Here is a 21,205-nt window from a genome sequence, read left to right as displayed (position 1 = left end):
CACACATATATTGATATTTACACTTTTAGGTATTTGTAGATATACACTTGGTCACTTGAATCTGTGATGTTCCTTGAAATGTTTTGATAGTAGCCCTAAAACTTGATATTCTGACTAATTTTCCATCAGCAAGTTGCCATTAATGTGAAAGCTAAGGTTTCTAGCAACAGATACATAGACGTAACTAATGTAAGAGAGTGGAACAGTTTTACTGAGGTGCTTAATTCTTTTAAATTTTCAGAAGTAATTTCATGGCATGGCAGCTCTTTGGGCCTTCTAGCCACTCAGAAATCCATTTGCTGGAGTCTAACCATGCTCTTTTGGATCTTCCTCATGAAAGAAATGCAAGAGATCTCCAAATCTTGGTCAGGGCATATTTCATGGAGGCCCAGCAAACAAGATAATTCCTTGTGTTTTAAGTTGCAGTTATCACAATGACACTTTATGAAGACTTAAAACTGAAAGAGACTATGAAACTTTGCATATCTCATCCTTAAACAGCCCCAGCCATCAACAGAAGACAATATTTAAGATGCAATGTGCAAGGCATAGCTAATAAATAACATATAATATTAAAAGATCATATTAAAAACTGTGCTTAGAACAGCCAGGATTCTGAATTTCTAGTAAAATCAAGATGTTATCTGTAAAGGCATGGAAATGATACCAAATAGGACAAGCAGCAAATAAATTTGCAAGCCTTGCAGGGCATGGTAAATTTACAGACGTTTGCAAAGTTCTTAGCTTCAGGTAAAAAAAAATTAAGCTGAATCTTCTCACTGAAGTAAAACAAAGAGGAAAACAAAAGGGTTTCGGAAAGAGCAGTTCTGTCACAACAAACAGATAAAAAGTGGCAGGGACATGCTCTTAATGTGCTAGGTTAAAGTGCTGTTCCCCACCCCCAGAATTTCCTCAGGAGACCTTGTCACAGTGAAGAAAGTTAATGTAGCTGTTTTTTTGCCAAGAAGTTCACAACCTCCCTCACAATCCTATCCATTGGCTTCCCTGCAAGGTGTCTGTTAGTAGCAAACAGCTGGGTAGTGGCATAATCTTTAATCAACTTGACCCACATAAAGAGAACAATGAGTGAAATCCAGATTCAATAGCAGAAGTTTATTAATTGGATCAGCCTAACTGGATTATTGCTATTTCCTGTAAAAAAAAAGGGAAATGCTGGGGACATGACAATTACCAAATAAAAGTATGAAAAGGTGTGATCTGCTAAAGAATAGCATGGCATGATATCACCAACCCCTTACAGAAATATGTCTACATAGTTCAGCTTTTCCTCCTTTCTGTGAAATTCGCTATTGCTTTATTGAATCGACTGTTGCCCACTAAGTTAAGAAAAAGAATCTATCTGCCTCTGAACTACAATCAATGTAACCAAGGAAGAAAAAAGGACAAGTATTTGCATTTTACTTCAATGTCTGCAAAGTTGAAGAGCATAAGTAGAATGTGGTGACTAGCCTCTCGAAAGTCAAGGAAACACAATGTATGTTACAACTCACAAGCTGCAAGTGCTTAACCTATTTGTAATAAATATCTCGTTGTTCACATAACGTAATGTGTTATGCTGCCAAATTCTAGAAACATCCAAACAAGGCTATTTTTTAATCACATAAAGCTTTGGTTAGATAGAAATGCTAGTTTTTGGATTTATGCACTAAATTTCAACTACTTGAAAATGCTACACACAAACATCTGAAGCAGAAATTAATGATGAGGTCATGCATGCTCACTGCAAGTACATCTGGAAGTAAGACAAGCCAACAGTCTAAACCATTTCCTTTGAACTTGACAAGCACAGAATGCTTCAAGGAACACAAGCCATGAGATGCTTTTATACAAGTTCCAACCTTTCAATTACACATAAAATCAACTGGAAAATAACCTGCAGAGTCAGAGCACCACCTGATGTGAAATATTGCCATCCAGTTAAGGAATAGATCAGCCCTTCTCTTGAGATGGATCTGCAAAGAGCCTCTGGCTTTTGTATTATCAGGGCTCTTTCTTGGCTGGGATCAAAGCTCAGGTGTACAAATATAGGTGGGGAACAGTTATCATTCTGCAACTCCTGAACAAATGCTCCTCTTCCCCAGCCTCTATCCACAAACAGCAACATTTTTATCCTGATCCCTGAATGGTGTCAATGAACAATATCCTTTGAGGCTTGCCTACAGGCTCAGTGAGACTAGCTCAGAGAGCTGTGACAGATTCCCTCACTGCAGCAAACCAAGGGGCACAGAAAAATTGCTGCCACAAGCTCTCTCATTTTATTAAGTAGTAAGATGAAAAATCTCATCCTCTGTACCTCTTCCCTGCTTTGGCCCTGGAAGATGTGTGCTTTGTTTCCCAGTTCTGCAGGAAATGTTTTTAGAAGATCTACAACATGAAAAATGCTAAGACATGGGTAATAACTTTATTATCTCTAGGTATGGTTTATGTCAGTACCAGTGAATTGGTACCTATATGAATACCAAAACCTGAGGTCATGCCAAATTACTTGCCCAAGGACTGCCTGAATCACTGATAGCAGCAGGACTAATGCAGGTCCTGTTTCCTTTATTTCCTCTCTCAGGTTAGACTTTCAAACAGGCCCTTCAGAGCAGCAAGCAACACAAGAACTGTTTGGTATTTACATTAAAAATTAAATATATTTTAGATTTTAAAAAATATTTTATGGTAAGCATGAAGAATGTAAGAATCACCACTTCAGCAATTAAAATAATATACTCCAAAGTCACTATCTATCAGCATTACATATAGCTAAAGGAAAGTATAATCCACTAGTAATTCAGTAATTATGGAATAGGGCATTAAACATCAGTTTTATATTTGAAAACATGGCCAAAATGAAAAGAAAAAAGCAGTAATTGTTAGCATGCATCATCTTAATTTTCATTTTATTTTTAGGCCAGCTGCAAGAAAGCTCAAGGATCAGGTCGGACAGTTGAAATAATATTTAATCAACCTTGAATATCAGTTGAAAAGGAAAATTATGATGCAAAGAAAATATAAAATGTATCTAGGATTAAAAAAGCACCAGTTTTCATTGTTTACACTTGAAGACAGGAGCAATTGAATTTAAATTATTTTTCCACTTACAATAATTTTTACTAAGAATATGAGGGAATTAAACTCTGGAAGGGCAGTGAGCCTCAAAATATCCATTGATAATTAACATAGGTAAAGGACTAAAGAGGTAAAAGAAATCTAAAAAAAGATGACACCGAGTTCCCCAGTTCACAAGACTGCACAAAAATCTTCAAAAACTCCCAGTTTCCCTATATTTTACAGGCTACTTTGCCTCTAAGTATTACCAGAGAAAAATTCTTAAAGCAAGCTCAAATATATTCTTAAAAGTTGCTGAACAGGCATAAACAAATATTTGAAAGCTTAGTTTTCTCCAAGAGATATGATTCTTCCAATTATACAAAAACAAGTTGATATAAACAGAACCAGGACAATTTATATTAGCTGTAGATTTTTCTCTTACTAAACTCAGTTACTTCCAGACCATTTTGTACAAATAACTCTGTAAACATGCTGTTAATCCAGCATCCTCACATGAAAGAAGTAACAGTGTTATTTCTAAATGGAAATGTCAAGACCAAGAAAAATCTCAGAAATGAGTGGAATATTTATACAACATATTCCAAGTGAACATCACAAAAATTATTTTGGAATGCCACAGGGGACTTTTCACAGAAAAGTGCTGGAAGAGGTGGGATTTTTTATCTTGCAGTCAAAAAGTCAAATCGAATAGGATAGCTTCTAAAAAATTTTTAATAAAGGTCATACTTCAGCTGTCATAAGGAAGATTTTTAATTAACATCCTAGCAGTCAGCAATTAAGCCTGCACATCTGATAGCTTTACAACATAGACTGGAGAACTGCATCAGACTACAAACATTTATTTACATGGCAATTGCTATGGACAGGAGCTCAGGTGGTTTTTTTGGTTGTTGTTTTTTTTCTGTGTTTGTTTCCCTTCCCCCCAGAAAAAATCAATGATCTTGTACAAAATTTAGGAAATGCAAAGGTGCTCCTGCCCTGGAAGATTTAACTGTTTCCTGTAATCATATCCAGTAGATGAATGCTGTGCCTGTATTCGAAGTTAATTTAACAGCAGCCCCCAAGAGAGACAACAGAGGCTGTAAGATCATCTATCCCAGGGAATGTATACAGGATGGGGGAAAACAGAAAGGGTGGAAGTTCTGTCTCTCATCATCATGGAAATAATGGCAGCCACAGGAGCATGTATCTTCTCCATAGCTGAAATAGGTCTACGTCTATTTGTGAAGGAAACCCCGCTGGTTACTAGTTTGGTTGGGATTTTTTCCTGTAGTAAATGTAATATCCCAAGCCTTTAAAGTCAGAGCTGTTTCAGAGATGATGAACAGAATGTACAGTTTGTAACATTTCCTGTACAGCTCAGCATGGAATACTGCATCCAAGTTTCTTTTCTTCATCTAAAAGTGACATTTCTTTACCTAAAGTGATCATAATTGTAGACACCACGAAGCCCTTGAGTTCCAAAACTCTGATAGCATGCCTGCATCTGTGTTGCTCCTGAGGTGGAGCAGGTGTTGTCTTGTTGGAAGCATGGCTGGAAAACCAGCACCCTCTGGCCATCCTCCATGCAGGGGCACTGGAACAGCCCAGAGCAGCTGCCTGAAGCAGGAGGGACATTTCCTGCAGAGTTCACTGCTGAGAGCGTGGCTGCCCCTGGCCAGGAGAGGGTCTGTGCAGGGCAGGCACCTGCCCCTCTGCTGTCACCTGCTTGCCCAAGGCCTTTGCACCTCCCAGGGAGCAGGACTACAGCATTAGTAATTTACTGTACATAAACTAGCGAAGTGTATGCACCTCACCACCATATTAAAGCCTATCTGTAAATCTGAGGAGCCTGAGGAAATTGTGTTTTGGTTTTTCCAATTCTTTGTCTATCAGCAACTTTCTGGCATGGAATAACTTCTGGAATATTTAAGAAGGGAATCCTTAAGACTGTGAATTTTAAGAAATTAAACAGAACCAAGGAAATTAATAAATGTCCTGTTTAATTCAAGTTATTTCAAAACCACAGTGAATATATTACTTTACCTTGTTTGAGTCAATCGAGTAATGGCTAGGTAAGTAACAGTCAAAGCCTGTCAAGGAGAAATTGTGCCTGACCTGGGTACTGGACAGAAAAAAAATACCAATTTTCAGTTTAATATCAGGTATTAGGGTAGAAAACATCATGTACCTTGACTTTCCTACCTGATATTATGTAAAAGCTCTGAGAATGCAGTCCAAACAAAAGCACTGCAAGACATAGGAAAATTGTACTCAAAGGTTAATCAATTGTTCCCTGAAGAGTAAAAAGAAGTATTAGATACCAAAATATAAGTAAAGGCCAGTAACATGCAGCATTTTCATTAATTATTTATAGTAATTAGAGAGTACATTTATTATATTTGCAGATGACATCTGGCTGAAAAATGCTGCCACCTTGTTGAAGGACAAGTTTAACATACAGACCAAAATTAGAGAAATGCCTTAAAGGGGAAAAAACTGTCAGACACCAAGTTCTGACACCTAGGTAGGAATAAACAACAGAAAATGGGAGAAAGCAGGTTGAGTAACAGTTCTAAAATCAAATCTGGTGCAGAGCAGACAAAGAATGGTGGGAGAAAGGAGAAATTATGACTGCAATCTAAACATGTTAACAATATCAAGCCATGATGGCAAAAAACACCCATAGTCTTTACTGCTGCTCTTCCTAGTTTTTGACTACAAGACTCTAGCCTGCCATGTTTTGGTATTCTATACAGACCCAGTCCATTTAGTGAGAGATCAGCATGGAGAAAGCTTCAGGGAAACCTCACAGCAGCCTTCCAGAAGTTTAAGGTGCTGTATAAAAGGAGAGAGAGGGACTTTTTATACAGGCAGACAGTGACAAGACAAGAGGCAATGGTTTTACACTGAAAGAGGTTAGGTTTATATTAGATGTTAGCATGAAATTCTTTACTCAGATGGTGGTGAAAGACCTGAACAGGCTTGTCCAGAGAAGCTGCTCATGTCTTATCTCTGGAAGTGTTCAAGGTCTGGTTGGATGGGGCTCTCAGCAACCTGGTCTAGTGAACTGCATCCCTGTCCTTAGCAGAGGGGTTGGACCTAGATGATTTTGAAGTCCCTTCCAGCCAAACCATTCTATTATCAGGAAAGATACAGAGAAATTGCAAGCAAGTTACAAGCAAGAGAAGACTGAAGGAGCTGGGGTTGTCCAATGTATTGAAGAAAAGGCTAAGGGGAGATTCAAATAACATGCTCTGCATACATGAAGGTTAGCTGCCACAAGTAAGAAAATAAACAGTTGTCCCTGTTAGTGGTGGTTATGGAAAACATGAAACAAAAGTAGTTTATTTTGCAGCACCCTTTTTACTCAATTTCCTTCACAAATCTAAAGCGACTGGAAGATAATATTTTCATGTAAACTAATGAATGTAAAGAATAATGATTCTAAATAAAAGAAAAGCTTTATTATCTTCATGTGTATCAGTTTCATAAGGAATATTTCAAGATGTATCTCAATCAAGCCCGTAAGAAAAATGTTTTAATAAAACAAATCAGCTTGCAAACACATACAGACAGTATTATAAACTAACATTAAAATCACTATCCACTATCACAACAATTTATCCAGAATTTATGATGACATGAAGTTTAGCACCTGAATGAAAAAAATCAAAAAATTACTAACAATAAAATCATTTAGCTTTGATTAATCAAAGTCCTTTGATTTTCTTACTATTCCAAGAAAAACAGGAACAAATATTTCCAGATTTTCTTTCATGCCAAATGTTTTCATTTTCCACTTGGCTGAAGTAAGTTACTGTAAATGTTGGACATACATTTTGAAAATTATTATGTATTGTGATCTACCAACATGATCTTTCTATTTGTGTTAAATGCTAGCACCATCTACTGGTCCAGAAGGTCTTTTCAAACTTTAGAAAAAGCTGTGGAAAGTGATCCAGCCAAAATGATGCAAAACGATACTGACAGTAGCATGTAGTTTTTCAGTCCCTGCACAGGCAAAAGAAGAGAAAAAGGAAAATATCATCTTGTCATTATTGTTTTACTTTTTTTTTCAAGTGGTATTAAAGTACTAAGTTTCATTTAGGTGGAAATTATATGAAAAGAATGAAAGGCTTAGAGAGTTATAAAAGATTTGGGTAATGAACATTATGATCTACATTGGTAGAACACTAATCTGCAGTGGGAAACAGAACTTTTAGTTCTAGATCCAAGTTAGGCACCAATAGATCCTGGATAGATTGGCAAAAAGAATCTGGTGTTACACTGCTATCATCCAGTGCTTCAGATTCCACTAGAAAACTAAGTTCTGCTCTATATGTTAAAATCCAGTAAATTAGCTTGCTGTAGACAACCACTACTGTATCAATTTAGAATCTTTACATTACACTAATTACAAAGGTCATTACAACAATAACATTTCTAATAATAATAATAACAATGTAATAATAATTGTAATTACAATAGCTGTTGCATTTTTACATCCTTTGTAAACCTGACCCTAAAAATGTATCTACTTGCTGATGCATTATTGGGACAACTGCTCACTCCCCTGGCTCCACTGAAAGAACTGGCTCAAATGCAAACTGCCTTCAGGCAGTGCCTAGCATCCTGCCTCCTGGCTACAGTCTTCATTTACATCCACTGCCCCTCATACAGCCATGGAACTAAAATCCTCATTCCTATTAAAAATTGTTCACAGTTCTTCAGGTTTCTTGGAAAACTTAATATGGCATGATATCACCTTCAGTTTAATAATGCAATACTTGTAAGGAGGAGGAATCTGAGATACAGCTGTATACCAAGTCATGCTGTCTCTACAGATAGAGGCAAGCAAGAGTTATTAGGTGAGAGACCTAATTACATTACCTTGATTTCCTTAAATACAAGGACTCCCCACATTGCAGCAACAAGGCCAGGACCCTAAAGAATAAGATTAATATGTACATTGCAGCACTTCATTAAACTTTACTCTGTCTCATTACTATTCTCAGGGTGGTTGAATTTTGTCTGCATAACACATTTAAGTCTTTCCATTCTGTATAAATAAAGCACTCATGTCAAAAGCATAAACATCACTGAAATATTTACTAAGTAAGATACAATAAAATCTTCAGGAAGGGCTAAAGAGTCAAGAAATTGTTTTTCTTCAGTAGGCACAACTTCTTTCTACATTACACTGCAGAGTCTGCTCCAGCTGTTACATGTTCTTTCAGTGGACTCCAAATAACATGCCTCACTTTAGTCCAAATTAAGAGTCCACAATGTTTCCTAACATTTCCTTTATTAGCATGACTAACTACTGGACAAAGTTTGATTTTATCACTCAGTAGGTTATCAAGCAACAAACATAGATGTATTTCCTGTATAGCTGGCATCTGGACAAAGCACAAAGGCAGCCAGGGAGACAGGTCAGGGAAACTCCTGATTTTCTGTGATGTTGTCGTAGCCAGGTTTCCTGGCTAACAGCAAACACTGATACACAACAGCAACTTCCAGGCACTCTTGGTAATAGAGTTTTTCCCCTGAGGGACAAAGGATCGGAATTTTCATCTCTCATGAGAAAATATCTGAGCATGAAGCAAAAACTGGCTCTGTTAATGCCTTGCATTAGAGCTGTTCTGAGAAACTTGACAGATGTTTGGCCAGTGACCTTCCTCTCTTCATCCTCAATGCAGCTGATGGGACACAGAAGCAGCAAGCAGTGTCTCATGCTGAATATATGTGTGGGTGCTGTTTCCTAGTGACTTTGCCAACTATTATTTGAGGGGTTATTTCACTTTATAGATAATAAGCGCTGTGAGAGGAATGCACTTTGAAAAAAATGGAACAAAGTGTTAAAGGGATGTGATGAATACCTCTCTAAAAATTTTCTCCAGAGTGAAGTAAAGCAGCAGTTCTGAACCTGTGGTCCAGATAGGCAGTTTCTCATCAGTGCTTCCTTTTATTTTTCATTTTGTGATTTTACATCCTTGTCCTTCAGGCATACTGATAACTAAATTACTAAAACTGCTTCCCATTAATCCTTCAATTTCTAATTAGAATGATCCCAAGGTTTTTTTTTCTTTGCACACTGCAGAGTGTATTTTGACTTACTGCATCTTAAGGCAAAGCTTAATCCCTATTAAAGCTGTTTCATTAGTTTGCTCCCAAAATACAGCTGTTAGGCAAAACTTTGGCCTTAATATTTATTAACTCCCATTTGCCACCTTTGTATTACCAACTAGTGCAGTGTCAAGAGAGTAAATGCAAAGTTCACTTTTACCTAGTAATTGGAATTTATGCTTTAAAGGTACATCATGAACAGGAATAAAACAGAGACAGAACAGGCCAAACTATTTTCCACACATTTGCATAAGAACATTATTTTCAATAGTACATAATCTGTTCTGTTTGTTCACGAACTGTAAAAAGAAAAAATTACTTAAGCAAGCAAAACGACTACTAGGGGATAAAATTCACAAATTCAAAAACATCCAGACCAAAATGTACTTCCTGGGATGAAAGCATAAAAAATTCTTCTTAAAATCACTTCAATTAGTTAATATTGATATAATTCTGTTTACAAAGCTTTGGCTTTTACATAACCTGAAGACTCACACTCTCAATTCATCTAGTTTTTCTTATGCTTGACATTGACCAAGGTGGTGCTTGTCACAGTCATTCATGTTCCTAAAAATCCAAAGATTAGTGCAGACAAGCAGAGTAGGCACTGCATAATTTTGACTAACAATGCTCTAGACCCATCATAATTTCAACTGAAATCCAAAGACAGAAGGGTAAAAAAACCCATTCACTTTTAATTCTAGTTAGAGATTTTATTTTTTATATACTTACTGCAGTAATTATTGGAAAGCTGACGACAGCACTGAGATAGTGATTGGCCAGGAACCAGCAGCAATTGGCTATTGCCCAAAGCACACCAGAAACAAACCCTAGAAAAATAAATCCCAATCAAAAACATGCATAGCAAGGTATGGGCTGCAGTTTGTGGAAGTTTCATACTTGTAGCATAATACAGCAATTGTATAGAAGTAGTTTAGTACATTAACTACTTTAACAAGCTGGCTCTGCCAAACTAAACCAAAGCTCAAAGAATAAAAATCAGCTACTCAAACTGAAGTAGCAAATCAATTTATTATTTTCTGGGCAATGTGCTCTCCATTCTGGCAATCAGTTTTTGAAAATCTGCAATGTCACTTTGTTCTCTTTTCAGATTAGAACAAAAGTTACTGCTGTCTCCTACCCTTAATTAAGTAACCTAATAGTGCTCTTTCAAAAGAGACAAGAAGTCAAATGAAGATACTTGAAAGGTGAACATAACTTGAACCAATCACTGCAAAATGGTCCAAAAAAGTAGCTGAAGTGAAATGCTGATTTAAAAACAGTCATACCTGGCAATATGGCTTGGGGATAAACGTAAGGTTTATTCTTCCTGACTGCACAATAGATCAAAAAGTAGACGGTACTTGTAAGAAATATTCCACTGAAGTGTGCAAAAACGTAATCTAAATCTGGAAGAGAAATTACAAAATGTTAGTAAAAACACCAGTTATTAATTTTAACAAAATTATATTCACTGATAACATTTATATAGACAAAAATGCACAAAGGTGCTACTCCTAAGAATTCAAATTCAAATCTCATTGTGCTGAACACAGCTGCCAGTCTGTGGATGCATACAATCAGTGACACCTATTAAACATGAACTAAATGCTGAGTTGACTTATTACAGGCTTCTAAACATTTCTATGAGCTGTTATTTTCAGAACTCTATTACATATTCCTGAATAAACTTAATACAACCTTGAGAAAATCCACAGGTGAGGCTACAAAACTGGGTAGGGTATTCTACATAATTGTAGATGGTCAAGAGAAGTTGTAATTATGTTCCTGTATCCTTGTTTTGTTCTATACATTTAAAGGCAAGACTGTACAGACTATGTAAGCTATATATAGCTCAGTTTTGTCCTTTTTTAATCTTGAAGGATGTATCATAATTTTGATCACTATAATTATGAACAATAACAAATCCTTTATGGATTTTGTACATGCTAAGAGTGTATTTCAAACTTGGTGAAGCAGAAGCATGTAGCAAGGTGGTCCTTGTCTCCTTGGAGCTATAAATTCTCAACAGGAAAGGCAGTTATGGTAATGACAACATCTGTTTTGCCTGGCTGGGGAATATATACATTGTAGTATTCAAGAGAAATTGCATATGACAATGGTGACATTATGTGTTCTCAGCAGTACTTTGCTCTTAAGGTGCTTCAGGCATTACCTGATAAGAGTATAACCTTAAGGAAAATGTTTCTGGGGGAATGTTGTTTGAAAATGGCAATTAGGCTTATATTAAACGGTTTCAATTTTAAAAACCAACATGGTTTTAATTACTTATGTTGTTACATGTCTGCTCTCCTCATCTGTTATGATCAATCTTCTCTTCCTTTATTGCTGTTGGCAACTGGCAAGCTCCTGTCCTCATTCTCCACTCATACAAACTCTGTATTTTGAGAATGCTAGTATTTAATGCCTTCAGAAACATACCTGTGAGTTAAGTATGGTAGTCTTTGGGCTGCTTCCCAGTGTTTTTTATGGTGTAATTAACCTCTGAGTAAAAGGGAGTGCTAGGGCTATGATTATGACAACATCTAAAGTAGTGCAGAATGGATAAATTGTCATGGTATATTTTCAGGCATATCAAAAACTTCATCCTATGCCTTCAAAAAAGGAGAACACAATCATGAAATGAAGTAGAAGTGATCTATAAGCCTTTACCAAACTGACTTGCTCCTGTGTATACAGTTTCATTTCTTCTTCCATGATCCTTGATGTAAAGTACTGGTACAAAACTGGAACCATAGAGTATTCCAGCCACTACAGCCAGGCTACAGCCTCTTTAAAAGAACAAAAATAGGAGAAAAATAGCCTTGCATGAGTTAAGGAAGTAGACAACATGTGTAAGTCCAGTAGTGCACATAAAAACTGTGCATCATATAAAAATTGCTAGCCATAAAAATAAAACATCTTAGCACATTTTTCTTTTCTGGTAGAGAAGTGGTTCATGTAGTTCCCTCCTACTTTGTAGCCAAACAACACAAACAATGCCTGCTGCAAAAGCCAGCAATCTAGATTAACGACACAGGAAATTAAATAACTAGGATTTCCTAAAAGCAGAGCTAGGGGACAACAAACAAATATTCAGTTGAAAATGCTCCCACCCTCACCTTTGTTGTTGCCATCTATATACTCTTTATAATTTTCCAGGTTCATTGACTCTTCAGTTTGCTTCTCCATCTCCATATTGCTGTACTCTTGGCAGTCTCCACTCCCCACACAAGGCTTCTTGTTGGCTTGCTTCCACTTTGAAGCACTTTTACTGTGTCCTTACCATACTGCCATGCCTTCTCCAGCTGTGTTCACTTGGAAACCACACCTGGAAGCATGTCATTAGCACAGGCTTCTTCTATGCTAGAGTGCTAATCAACTAGGTCCTAAAACCCAGCTCTGTAATTACTGAGTTGATATTGTTATTTCCTTTGCCAAATTATATTTTTCACAGTAGTACCTAATACCTGATTGGTAAGGTTAGACACACTCAACAGTGCCAATGGAATAATCTAAATAGTTGTGCAACTATTCATATACAGATTTGCACACTACACTTGTATGTAAAAACCTGTCATTTATTGTGTGACTTTGCTAGGAAATCACAAATTCTGCTCTTACACTGTGTTTTACTACTCTCTGGCTACTTTCTATGCATCAGCAAAAGAACTGTGAGCAACTTACATGAGTCTCCTTTTTGCTGGAGAAAGCTTGTTCACCCATGAGTCCTCAGTGGTGTCTTCAGAAACATTTATAGACTGCAAAAAACCAATGCAAATTTAGTTTATTTTGATTTCTTAAAACATGCAATTTTTTAAGAGTCTTCTGTGATTCAGTCTGGTGGACCTGAACATCTAGTGAGCACTGAGCACAGCTAGAAAACTCTCAGGGCTCTCTGTTCAGGCAGCCACTGAGCACTGACCTCCAGCAGGAAGGTACATTAATTTCTATTAATCTACATTAATAGAAAAGGAGCCTGTAGTTCTCCAGCTCTCCTTGCATACTCTGGGCTCCCTAGGGAGCAGACAGCCAGTCTGGTACCCCTCACTGGCCTCCAGCCTGTGCCACAGCTGATGACAGTCAGCAACTCTTGGCAGCCTCCTGGCTCTGCAACAGGGCAAAAACCTGGCCTTTCACCTAAGCACCCTCACAGCTTTACAGCTAATGTCTGAATGAAATTGCATCCTCTTTTCATATAAGAAAGTAATACACTCTTCTATATAATCTCCATCATAATGAAGAAGGACTTTCTAAGCCATCTAAAGCTGACAAACAAGAAAGAACAATTGGAAATATCTTTTGCTAATATCAAAAACGATGTCCAAGATCCCCAGATTAAGATACAATCAGTACATATTTGTGTTGTTTTATGTAGTCTATCATAAATCCTAGCAAACTTGAGTAACCAACACATTTTTTGTTTTAAAATGGATATGTATTTTCACTGCTGTAAAATAACAACTGTAGAGTACTTACACTTTCTCTCAGTAAAGGTGTGCTTTCTAATGAAGTTGAAGAGCTCTGGACTTCAGTTTTTATAAAAAGAAATATGACAGCACTCAGAAGAGAAAAATACACCAATAAATACCATGTCAGTTATAAGAACATTTAGTGTCCAGAGACAAAAGTTCTATTTTGAGGCATATTCCTTTGTTTTCATTATTACCCTAGAGTCACTGCAGTATATTTAAAAATGCAATTCCTTTAAAGTCATAACTTACTATGACTATATATACATAAAATACGTAAATGTAATAATTTAAAGTTATTAATTTTACTTAGCTAAAAGATAATCTAAGTGAAAGTAAATAAAGCAGTTTTTGTTCACTTTATAGATCTTTCTTCTTATGTATTATTGAAACATCATCTTTTAACAGTATGTAGTTACAACCATATTAACAACAGATGCTTTAGCTAACAGTGCTCTTTTGTACCATACCCCACACAAACGGAATATATGCTTGAAAATTCTATATGGAACAGCTTAAACCTGCGTAGAATTGCCTCTGTATTCATGAAAAAATACTAATGTTTAGTCTTCCATCATATGTGAGGAATGGGATACTGCTGCTACAGGGCCTTGTGAGCATACAGAAGGAAAAGGGATATTGCTCAGTGCATTAAGTGAATAAAATGGAGAAAAATGGTAATATTACTACTCTTAACCTTGTCTCCAGGAGACCAGGTAAATACCTGCAATCAGAACTGCAAGGATCTGTTCTTTACTTTTATGAAAAAACATTTTAATGCCCTAGGAATTTCTTCTCCTAGCTGTAAACGGAATATTTCCATTTGAAGAAGGATTCATTTCTTACTGATGGAATAAGCATAGTTATACAAGGATGTCAGTTTCCTCCAGAGGAAACAAAGATTTCACACAGGAAGCTAAAATGAAAAGCTTGTTTCTGGGCTCCACAGAGCAACGTGCACAGGCTTTGTGCATTTTGCCAGGGAAACATGTCTGCTCACAATCCCTCTCCCTGCTGGTCACTCCTCCATGATATCTCAGAAACAGGAAGCAGGTGGTGATCTGCATGAATCCATCAGGCAGGAATAGCAGTACTGCTGCTATTTTCTCAGTACCTCCCAAAATCACGTGCCACATGTAAGAGGAATGGATACAAAGCTGCAGACTCTTAGAAAAGAAGGAAAGTGGAAGCCAAAATCATGAATCTAAGGCAGAAGCTCTGTCCTACCAGTCAGAAATGGCTTATTTTCATGTTCTTAACACCCTCCTTTTTTGAAAGGCATTCTGTTAATCTTCTGCCAGCATGCTTACAGTAAGCCTTTGGATTTAGGGCCATCTTCCCAGCCACCCAGCTGGAAAGCAAGAACACTGCTGCATAACAAAGATCCTCTTTCCTCTGTGTTTGGACCAAAACAATACGCATTCACACAAAGAGCAAACAAGCAAAAGAGAGAATAAAGTCCTTCCAAAGATCCTGAAGGAAGACAATCTGTGGGATTTGGAAGTGTGGCTTAAGACTTACATGACACAGAGCTATTACAGACAGGAAAACATGCAAAGCCTCTGGCCTTCCATGGACCTTAAACTACCTGGGAAGGGGTTCTGTGGCATATTCTATTGTTATGAGATTAAGATTTGTACCCCTGACTGAGTGAAGTGAGATCAGAAATCTAAGGTTTTCTCAACAAGATTCTTTTAGTCAGTCTGTCCTCTGACAGGATCTGGGGAAGTCAACCATTAGAATAAGCTAGGAAGAGAGGCAATCCATGCAACTCTGCTTTGTCTTGAACATGCCTACCAGCAAAAAAAAAAAATATTTCTGTGTTAATGGATAACCATTTCACCCCTGTGCTGGATAACATGTCTGTTTCTACATGAACACTGACCAACTAGGTATGGATAGCTCACAAATTTGGAAGTATATGAATTTGCCAAAGATTATTCAATATATTTGTTCCCTTGTTAAAGCATCCTGGTGGTTGGTTATTAAATATGTATTCTACATAACAGATATTAATTATAAGAATCAACTTCTACCTTATAAGTGAAAGTCCAGCTCCAATATAGTTTAAGATTGGTCTTGATACCTCTTCCGGGTCAATTCCAAACCAACCAAACCTGGAACATTTAACCAGTTTCACTTAGATGCATGGGCTCTATACAAATAGCTAAATTATAACCTAGTCCTTGAAGTCTTGACTCATGTAAATAAATCTGCCTAAGTAAGTATTTTTAGTATTAAATCAGTGCTTCAGTTGGCTTGCAAAAAATGTCTACTTTACAAAAACAACCTTTAATTTAACATGCATTTTTAGAAGATATATATTTAAGAACTGAAGTTATTTTATCAGACCAGATTGCAGAAGAAAAAAAATACAAATATGTACTAGTTTTACATGAAGAAATTCATTATTTATTGACTCAATCACATCACTGGGCATTTTTCTTTCTATTAAAACAGAGGAAATACAAAAAGCTAAAACAGTTAACCTGACTACTTTCCACTAAGAAGGAAAAAGTTTTAATATATAGGATAGTGGTAGACTTAGCAGCACTACATTAATGGCGGAGTTGATCTTAAAGGTCTTTTCCAACCTGAATGGCTATGATTCTACAGGTGAGTTCTCACTTATAAATGCAGCCTTGGCAACATTAATGATGTTATTAATTAATGACTTAAGATTTAAAACATACTTACCTTGAACTTGCCCAGCCTGTTAGCAAATTAAAAGAAGCCCATATCAAGAGACCAAGAGCTAAGCCAATAGTTTTAACAATAGGGACAACTGTAACATTGCCTGAAATACAAAAACCAAAACTGAAATCAGTAAAAACTAGAATGTGATCTTCTATATGTTCACTTTCGGTTCTCTGCCTGGTTGGAAGGCAAAGAAATTTAGGAAGCTACAAGGCAGTATGAAACAATGTTTTCAAAAATAAATAAACTGAACATAGACTTTTCCCCCATATAGTTTTAAATGTTATTTTTGGTGTGAATTTGCCTCTTATAAAATAAGCATAGTAAAACAGTATTTACTATAGGGGTACAGTTCCATTAACAGTGAGGCTTTAAAGAACTGAATAACTATTAAATAACTAATATCTTATATATGGAAAAGTTTCAAGAATTGGAATCTCTTTATCCTCACCTGTAGCCCACACAAAACCTCCAACCATAGCCAGGGGCCAAAACCGGGGGCAATTCTGGATCAAATTGACCACCAAAGAAACTATCCATATGGAGGCACAGAGAATCCACTGGAAAAACATGCCTGAGGAAAAATCAAATGCACACAACAGGGAATTTGTAGAATACTGCATGTGTGACTATCTTAACAGTTTATGTTTATCTTTGATACACTAGTAGATAAAAAAAAAACCCAAAGAGATGGCCACTGCCTTTGTGAATGCTGGGAACCTTGTTATAATTTATTCAAGGGATGTATTTTTAGGGTGGGTTATAATTTGGTTAACCTTTTCCTTATCACGAATTCTTCCTACAGAATTGCAAAAGACACTTTGCTGGCCAAAGTTCACACAAGCCCTAATTCTTAAACACATGAAAATTTTGATGGACTTTTGACAAAGGTCATAGTCAGTTGCTGTAAACTTCTCCCACCACTCCAGTAGCTGCTAACACAGAGGACTGGACAGGATGAGACTTTTTCAAAGCTCAAGCTCTTCTGGTAATCCCAGACACTGAGGATGGTCAGTAACAGATCTCTTCTACCTCTGTATATTCTTGAAGGGTAGTATTCAATTAGGCAGACCAGTTAACTTTATGCCCAAGCTTGTCTTGTTAGGGTCATATTTGGCATAAAGAGCACAGGCTATATCCAGCCTGCAATGCAGGTACCATATTACAATAACAAAATGGCAAATTTACTAATTTACAGATCTGATAATTGGTTATGCTTCATATAAACATGAAAATTTCCTCTGAACAAGTCAGCAAATAAAATAACTAAAATTTCAGGTTTTGTTTTTATGTTAGGCGCACAATTGAAAGGTAATGCTCCAAAGTCCAATAACTTTTACCTCATGTATAAATAACACTTTATCTATCTGATAATCCCCACAAGGGTAGAACAAAGAACATTGCACCTTCCATTGTGAATTCTCATGAAATGTACATCATCACTGTCAAAGTGTACAACTTATGAAAAGGCCCTTCTCAAGATGTGCCACATCCTGAAGCAGTATTTCTGCTTTATACCCTAGCAACAGCAGACAAAATTGAACATACTCTCTGGATTAAGGCTGTGATGATAGCCTCTAGTAATTTGCTGGTAAAATATTATTCTTTTAAGCAAAAATAGCCAAAGAAAATAATATAATTAAGTTTACCATCACCAGTATCAAATTTCTTGACAGGCACAAAGTTTGTCCCAAACAGAAGGACAGCTACTGTGGAAGAGGTAAAGCCAATAGCTAGATCTGTTCCATTGCTGATGTTAGCAGCACTGTAAGCTTTCCCAATATTCATCTTTGTTCTGAAGGTGTTTCTTTTTGTGGAGTCGTTTTGCTGCAGGTCCAGGCAGAATCTGGAATCAAAGAGTGGAATTAAGTACGTTGACTATTAATTAATACCAACCTGGTTTAGAAATCTGAAACTTAAAGGACTCTACTTATCAACCTCTCAAAGCTGCTATGAACTGCAAAGAGGTTAATGCAGAAAAGGTTCATGTAGAACCCCATGAAAACCAGACAAAAAAACATTAATAAAATGACTTAAGAACAGTTAAACAAAGAAACCCCCAATATTGTATGCTTTATCTGAAGACAAGAATGTAGAGGTGCACTCAAAGGTTATGAATCTGTGAGGGCTATGGGAAGCACTGATGCTTTAGTGAGATGCTATCAGAATATTCCTTATTCACATAGTCAAAGGGGGAGGTCACAATGGGGTGCATCAAAAATGGGGTTAGACAAAATCTCAACTGGCAGAAGCATTTACAGCACACCCATTGTCAAGAAGCCAGGAACAGGTGCAGAGATTCTATAGGTGCCACAGTGAGATCAGTATGGAATCATAAGGGAACCACAGGGATTGCTCTAGCTAATACTAAATATGAATAAAGGTTCATTTTTCTGTGGGGAAGCAAAGGGAGAAGCTGCCTCTAAAATTTCCTCATTCATTCCACATAAGTTTAGTAAGAAAGGCAAAGATTGTTTTAATCCCAGAATATCTCTGACTTTTTTTAAAGTGAGTCATCTTGAGGTTACACTCAACAGATGAGCCCACACATGCACTTTTGATATGGAGTATCACTTTGACAGAAAAGGTGTCTCTGAGGACAACCATAAGAATGTCAACTTTGTGTACCTAACTTTGCAAAACTTGGGACACTTTGTTCCAAATCTGGCTAAATTTCACACCCAACTTTCAACTCCATTTCAAATCCTTCACGAGAAAGCTTCATCAAACAAGGCCTGAAGCAACCTGCTCTAACTTTGATAACAGCACTGCTTTAAGCAGGGAATTGAACCAATGACCTACAGAGACCCCTTCCATGCTAAATAATTCTAATATTGTATGATCAAATGTCAAGAGTAAATAATAAATTGTTACACAACATTTAGCCAACTATATTTTTTTTCTACATGCTTTCCGCATCAGAGAGCTCCTGGGAGTTCACTAGAAGCCTCTTCTCTTCAATCCTATGTTATTGCCAGATGGACTTGCATATGTCCCTCCAAAGACTTAAGAGGTAACAAATGCCAAAACCAGAACAAATGCCAAATGCTGAAGCTGCTATGCTCTTAAAGCATAATGATTGTATCTGAAACTCAAGCAAAGGTAGCTGCAATTGATACTGTTATTGAAGGCTTTTTTTTCAATAAGTTGTCCTTCCTGAAAGGCACTTCAGGATTCCCAGCAGCAGAAAAAATACAATTTTGCTGTTAGATGTTGAAATATTGTTGGCACACACTGCTCTTTTCCTAAGTTCACTGGTTCACCCCACTGGAGTGCTGTGCTCTGCATTTCCACAATTCCCTCAGAAATATGGCACTCACAACAAACCACGATGCTCACTCACTGGAACAGCAATGCATCACTGTGATCTCTGCAGAGGGACAAAATCAAGAGGCCCTGTCTTTGAGAGCCTTCATCTCAATGGTGAACCAAATTGTTGCTAAGATTCTAAAGAACCTCTTTGCTAATTAAGTGGGGTTTTCTAAATGCTGCGTGTCGTACTGACTGTTCATTTGCATATTTCTCCTACTATCCATTTACCATTAAGGGTGGATACCTTCACCCTCAACTTAGGGCACTCCTATGGGTTCCAAGGTGGCTCAGATCAACGTGCCAAAGCGACACCATAACCCTTACTCCAGCAATGTATCTTCGCTTCCCTGGGGTGAACTCTTTTAAAAGACGTTCTTCGGGCACTGTTTTCTCTAAGCGCTATCACGGAACAAGGAAAACGATCAGCTGAGAGCTCCACCCGGGCCGCTGGGGCTTCACTGACGCCACCGCGCCGGGTTTGCGGCGAGGCAGGCCCGGGCTGCAGGCGGGGCCCGGCCCAGCCCTCGGCCCCGCACCCCAAGAGGATACCCGAGACCCCGCTCCAAGCGGACGCCTTTCTTCCTTCCTTCCCCCAGCGCCCTGTGCCCAGCGCCGCGGCGGGTTTTAGGGCGCTCCGCTCCGGGGCGGAAGGCGGCCGGGACGGGCCCATACCGACAGATCCCCGGTCCCGTCCCTCCGTGCGGCCTCGGCTCCACTGCCCCTCCGCGCCCACGCCCGCCGGGACTCGCGCAGCGCCGCTCACCGCGGCCGCCCGCCCGCGCCAGTACCGCCCCGCGCCTCGGCCCCGCCCGCCTCCATCCGCTTCTGCCCACTGGGCTCTCCTTCCCCGTCCAGGAGCGGGGCGGAGGCGAGCCGGGGGTGGTTTTCCACTGCCTTTGTCTCTCCGCCATGGCGGCTTCCCATCTGGCGGGGAAGAATCGCTAAGAGAAAATTTAAATTAATGCACTCATGTCGTGATAAAAGCGCCTTTGGTCTTCCCGGCCGTAAGCGCGCGGATGAGACAGTCCCTCCCGAGTGGGAAGTGCAGCTTGTGGACTCCACAGGCCGGTGGTGCTGTGACCGTAACTGAAGAGTCACAGAATCAGTCAGGTTGGGAAAGGCCTCTGGAGATCATCGAGTCCAACCTGTGACCCACGACCACCATGCCAGCTAGACCCTGGAGTGCACTAAGTGCCACATCCTGTCTTAAACACCTCCAGTACCTCCCTGCGTTCATTCCAGTGTTCACATCCAGTCTTCAACACATCCAGGGATGGTGACTCCACCACCTCCCTAGGCGCAAATCCCTATATTGCAATGTTTTCTGTGAAGAAATTCTTCCTAATGTCCAGCCTAAACCTCCCCAAGCCGAGCTTGAGGCTATACCCACTCATCCTGTTGGCTGCCTAGGAGAAGAGGCCAACCCCCACCAGGCTATAGTATCCATTCAAGGTGGTTGCAGAGAGCAGTAAGGTCTCTCCTGAGCCTTCTCTTCTCCAGGCTAAACACCCCCTGTTCCCTCAGCTGCTCCTCACAGG

At 38.4% G+C, this 21,205-nt stretch overlaps 1 protein-coding gene across 2 annotated transcripts; it reads right to left on the bottom strand.

Moving 5' to 3' along the window:
• Positions 1-6,400: 6,400 nt before the first annotated feature.
• TMEM144 (transmembrane protein 144) lies at positions 6,401-20,739 on the bottom strand. Of its 2 annotated transcripts, none has more exons than XM_071431958.1 (12): positions 20,431-20,739; positions 18,005-18,201; positions 16,807-16,929; positions 16,356-16,455; positions 15,695-15,775; positions 13,666-13,747; positions 12,874-12,947; positions 11,860-11,978; positions 10,476-10,595; positions 9,919-10,016; positions 7,951-8,004; positions 6,401-7,071 (listed from the first exon to the last, which is right to left on the bottom strand). In XM_071431958.1, exons 1-12 carry the CDS (start codon positions 20,589-20,591, stop codon positions 6,988-6,990), a joined length of 1,293 nt encoding a protein of 430 aa, XP_071288059.1. In that variant the 5' UTR covers positions 20,592-20,739; the 3' UTR covers positions 6,401-6,987. The 2 variants fall into 2 exon arrangements, with proteins under 2 accessions (XP_071288059.1, XP_071288057.1); XM_071431956.1 differs by having other exon boundaries at positions 20,340-20,727.
• Positions 20,740-21,205: the final 466 nt, after the last annotated feature.

Source organism: Agelaius tricolor, unplaced genomic scaffold (assembly GCF_023055355.1).
Source record: "Agelaius tricolor isolate 1412-34295 unplaced genomic scaffold, bAgeTri1.0.p SCAF_8, whole genome shotgun sequence".
Classification (NCBI taxonomy): domain Eukaryota; kingdom Metazoa; phylum Chordata; class Aves; order Passeriformes; family Icteridae; genus Agelaius; species Agelaius tricolor.
Note: the sequence above shows the minus strand (reverse complement) of the source record. Positions and strands in the feature narration are given on the sequence as shown.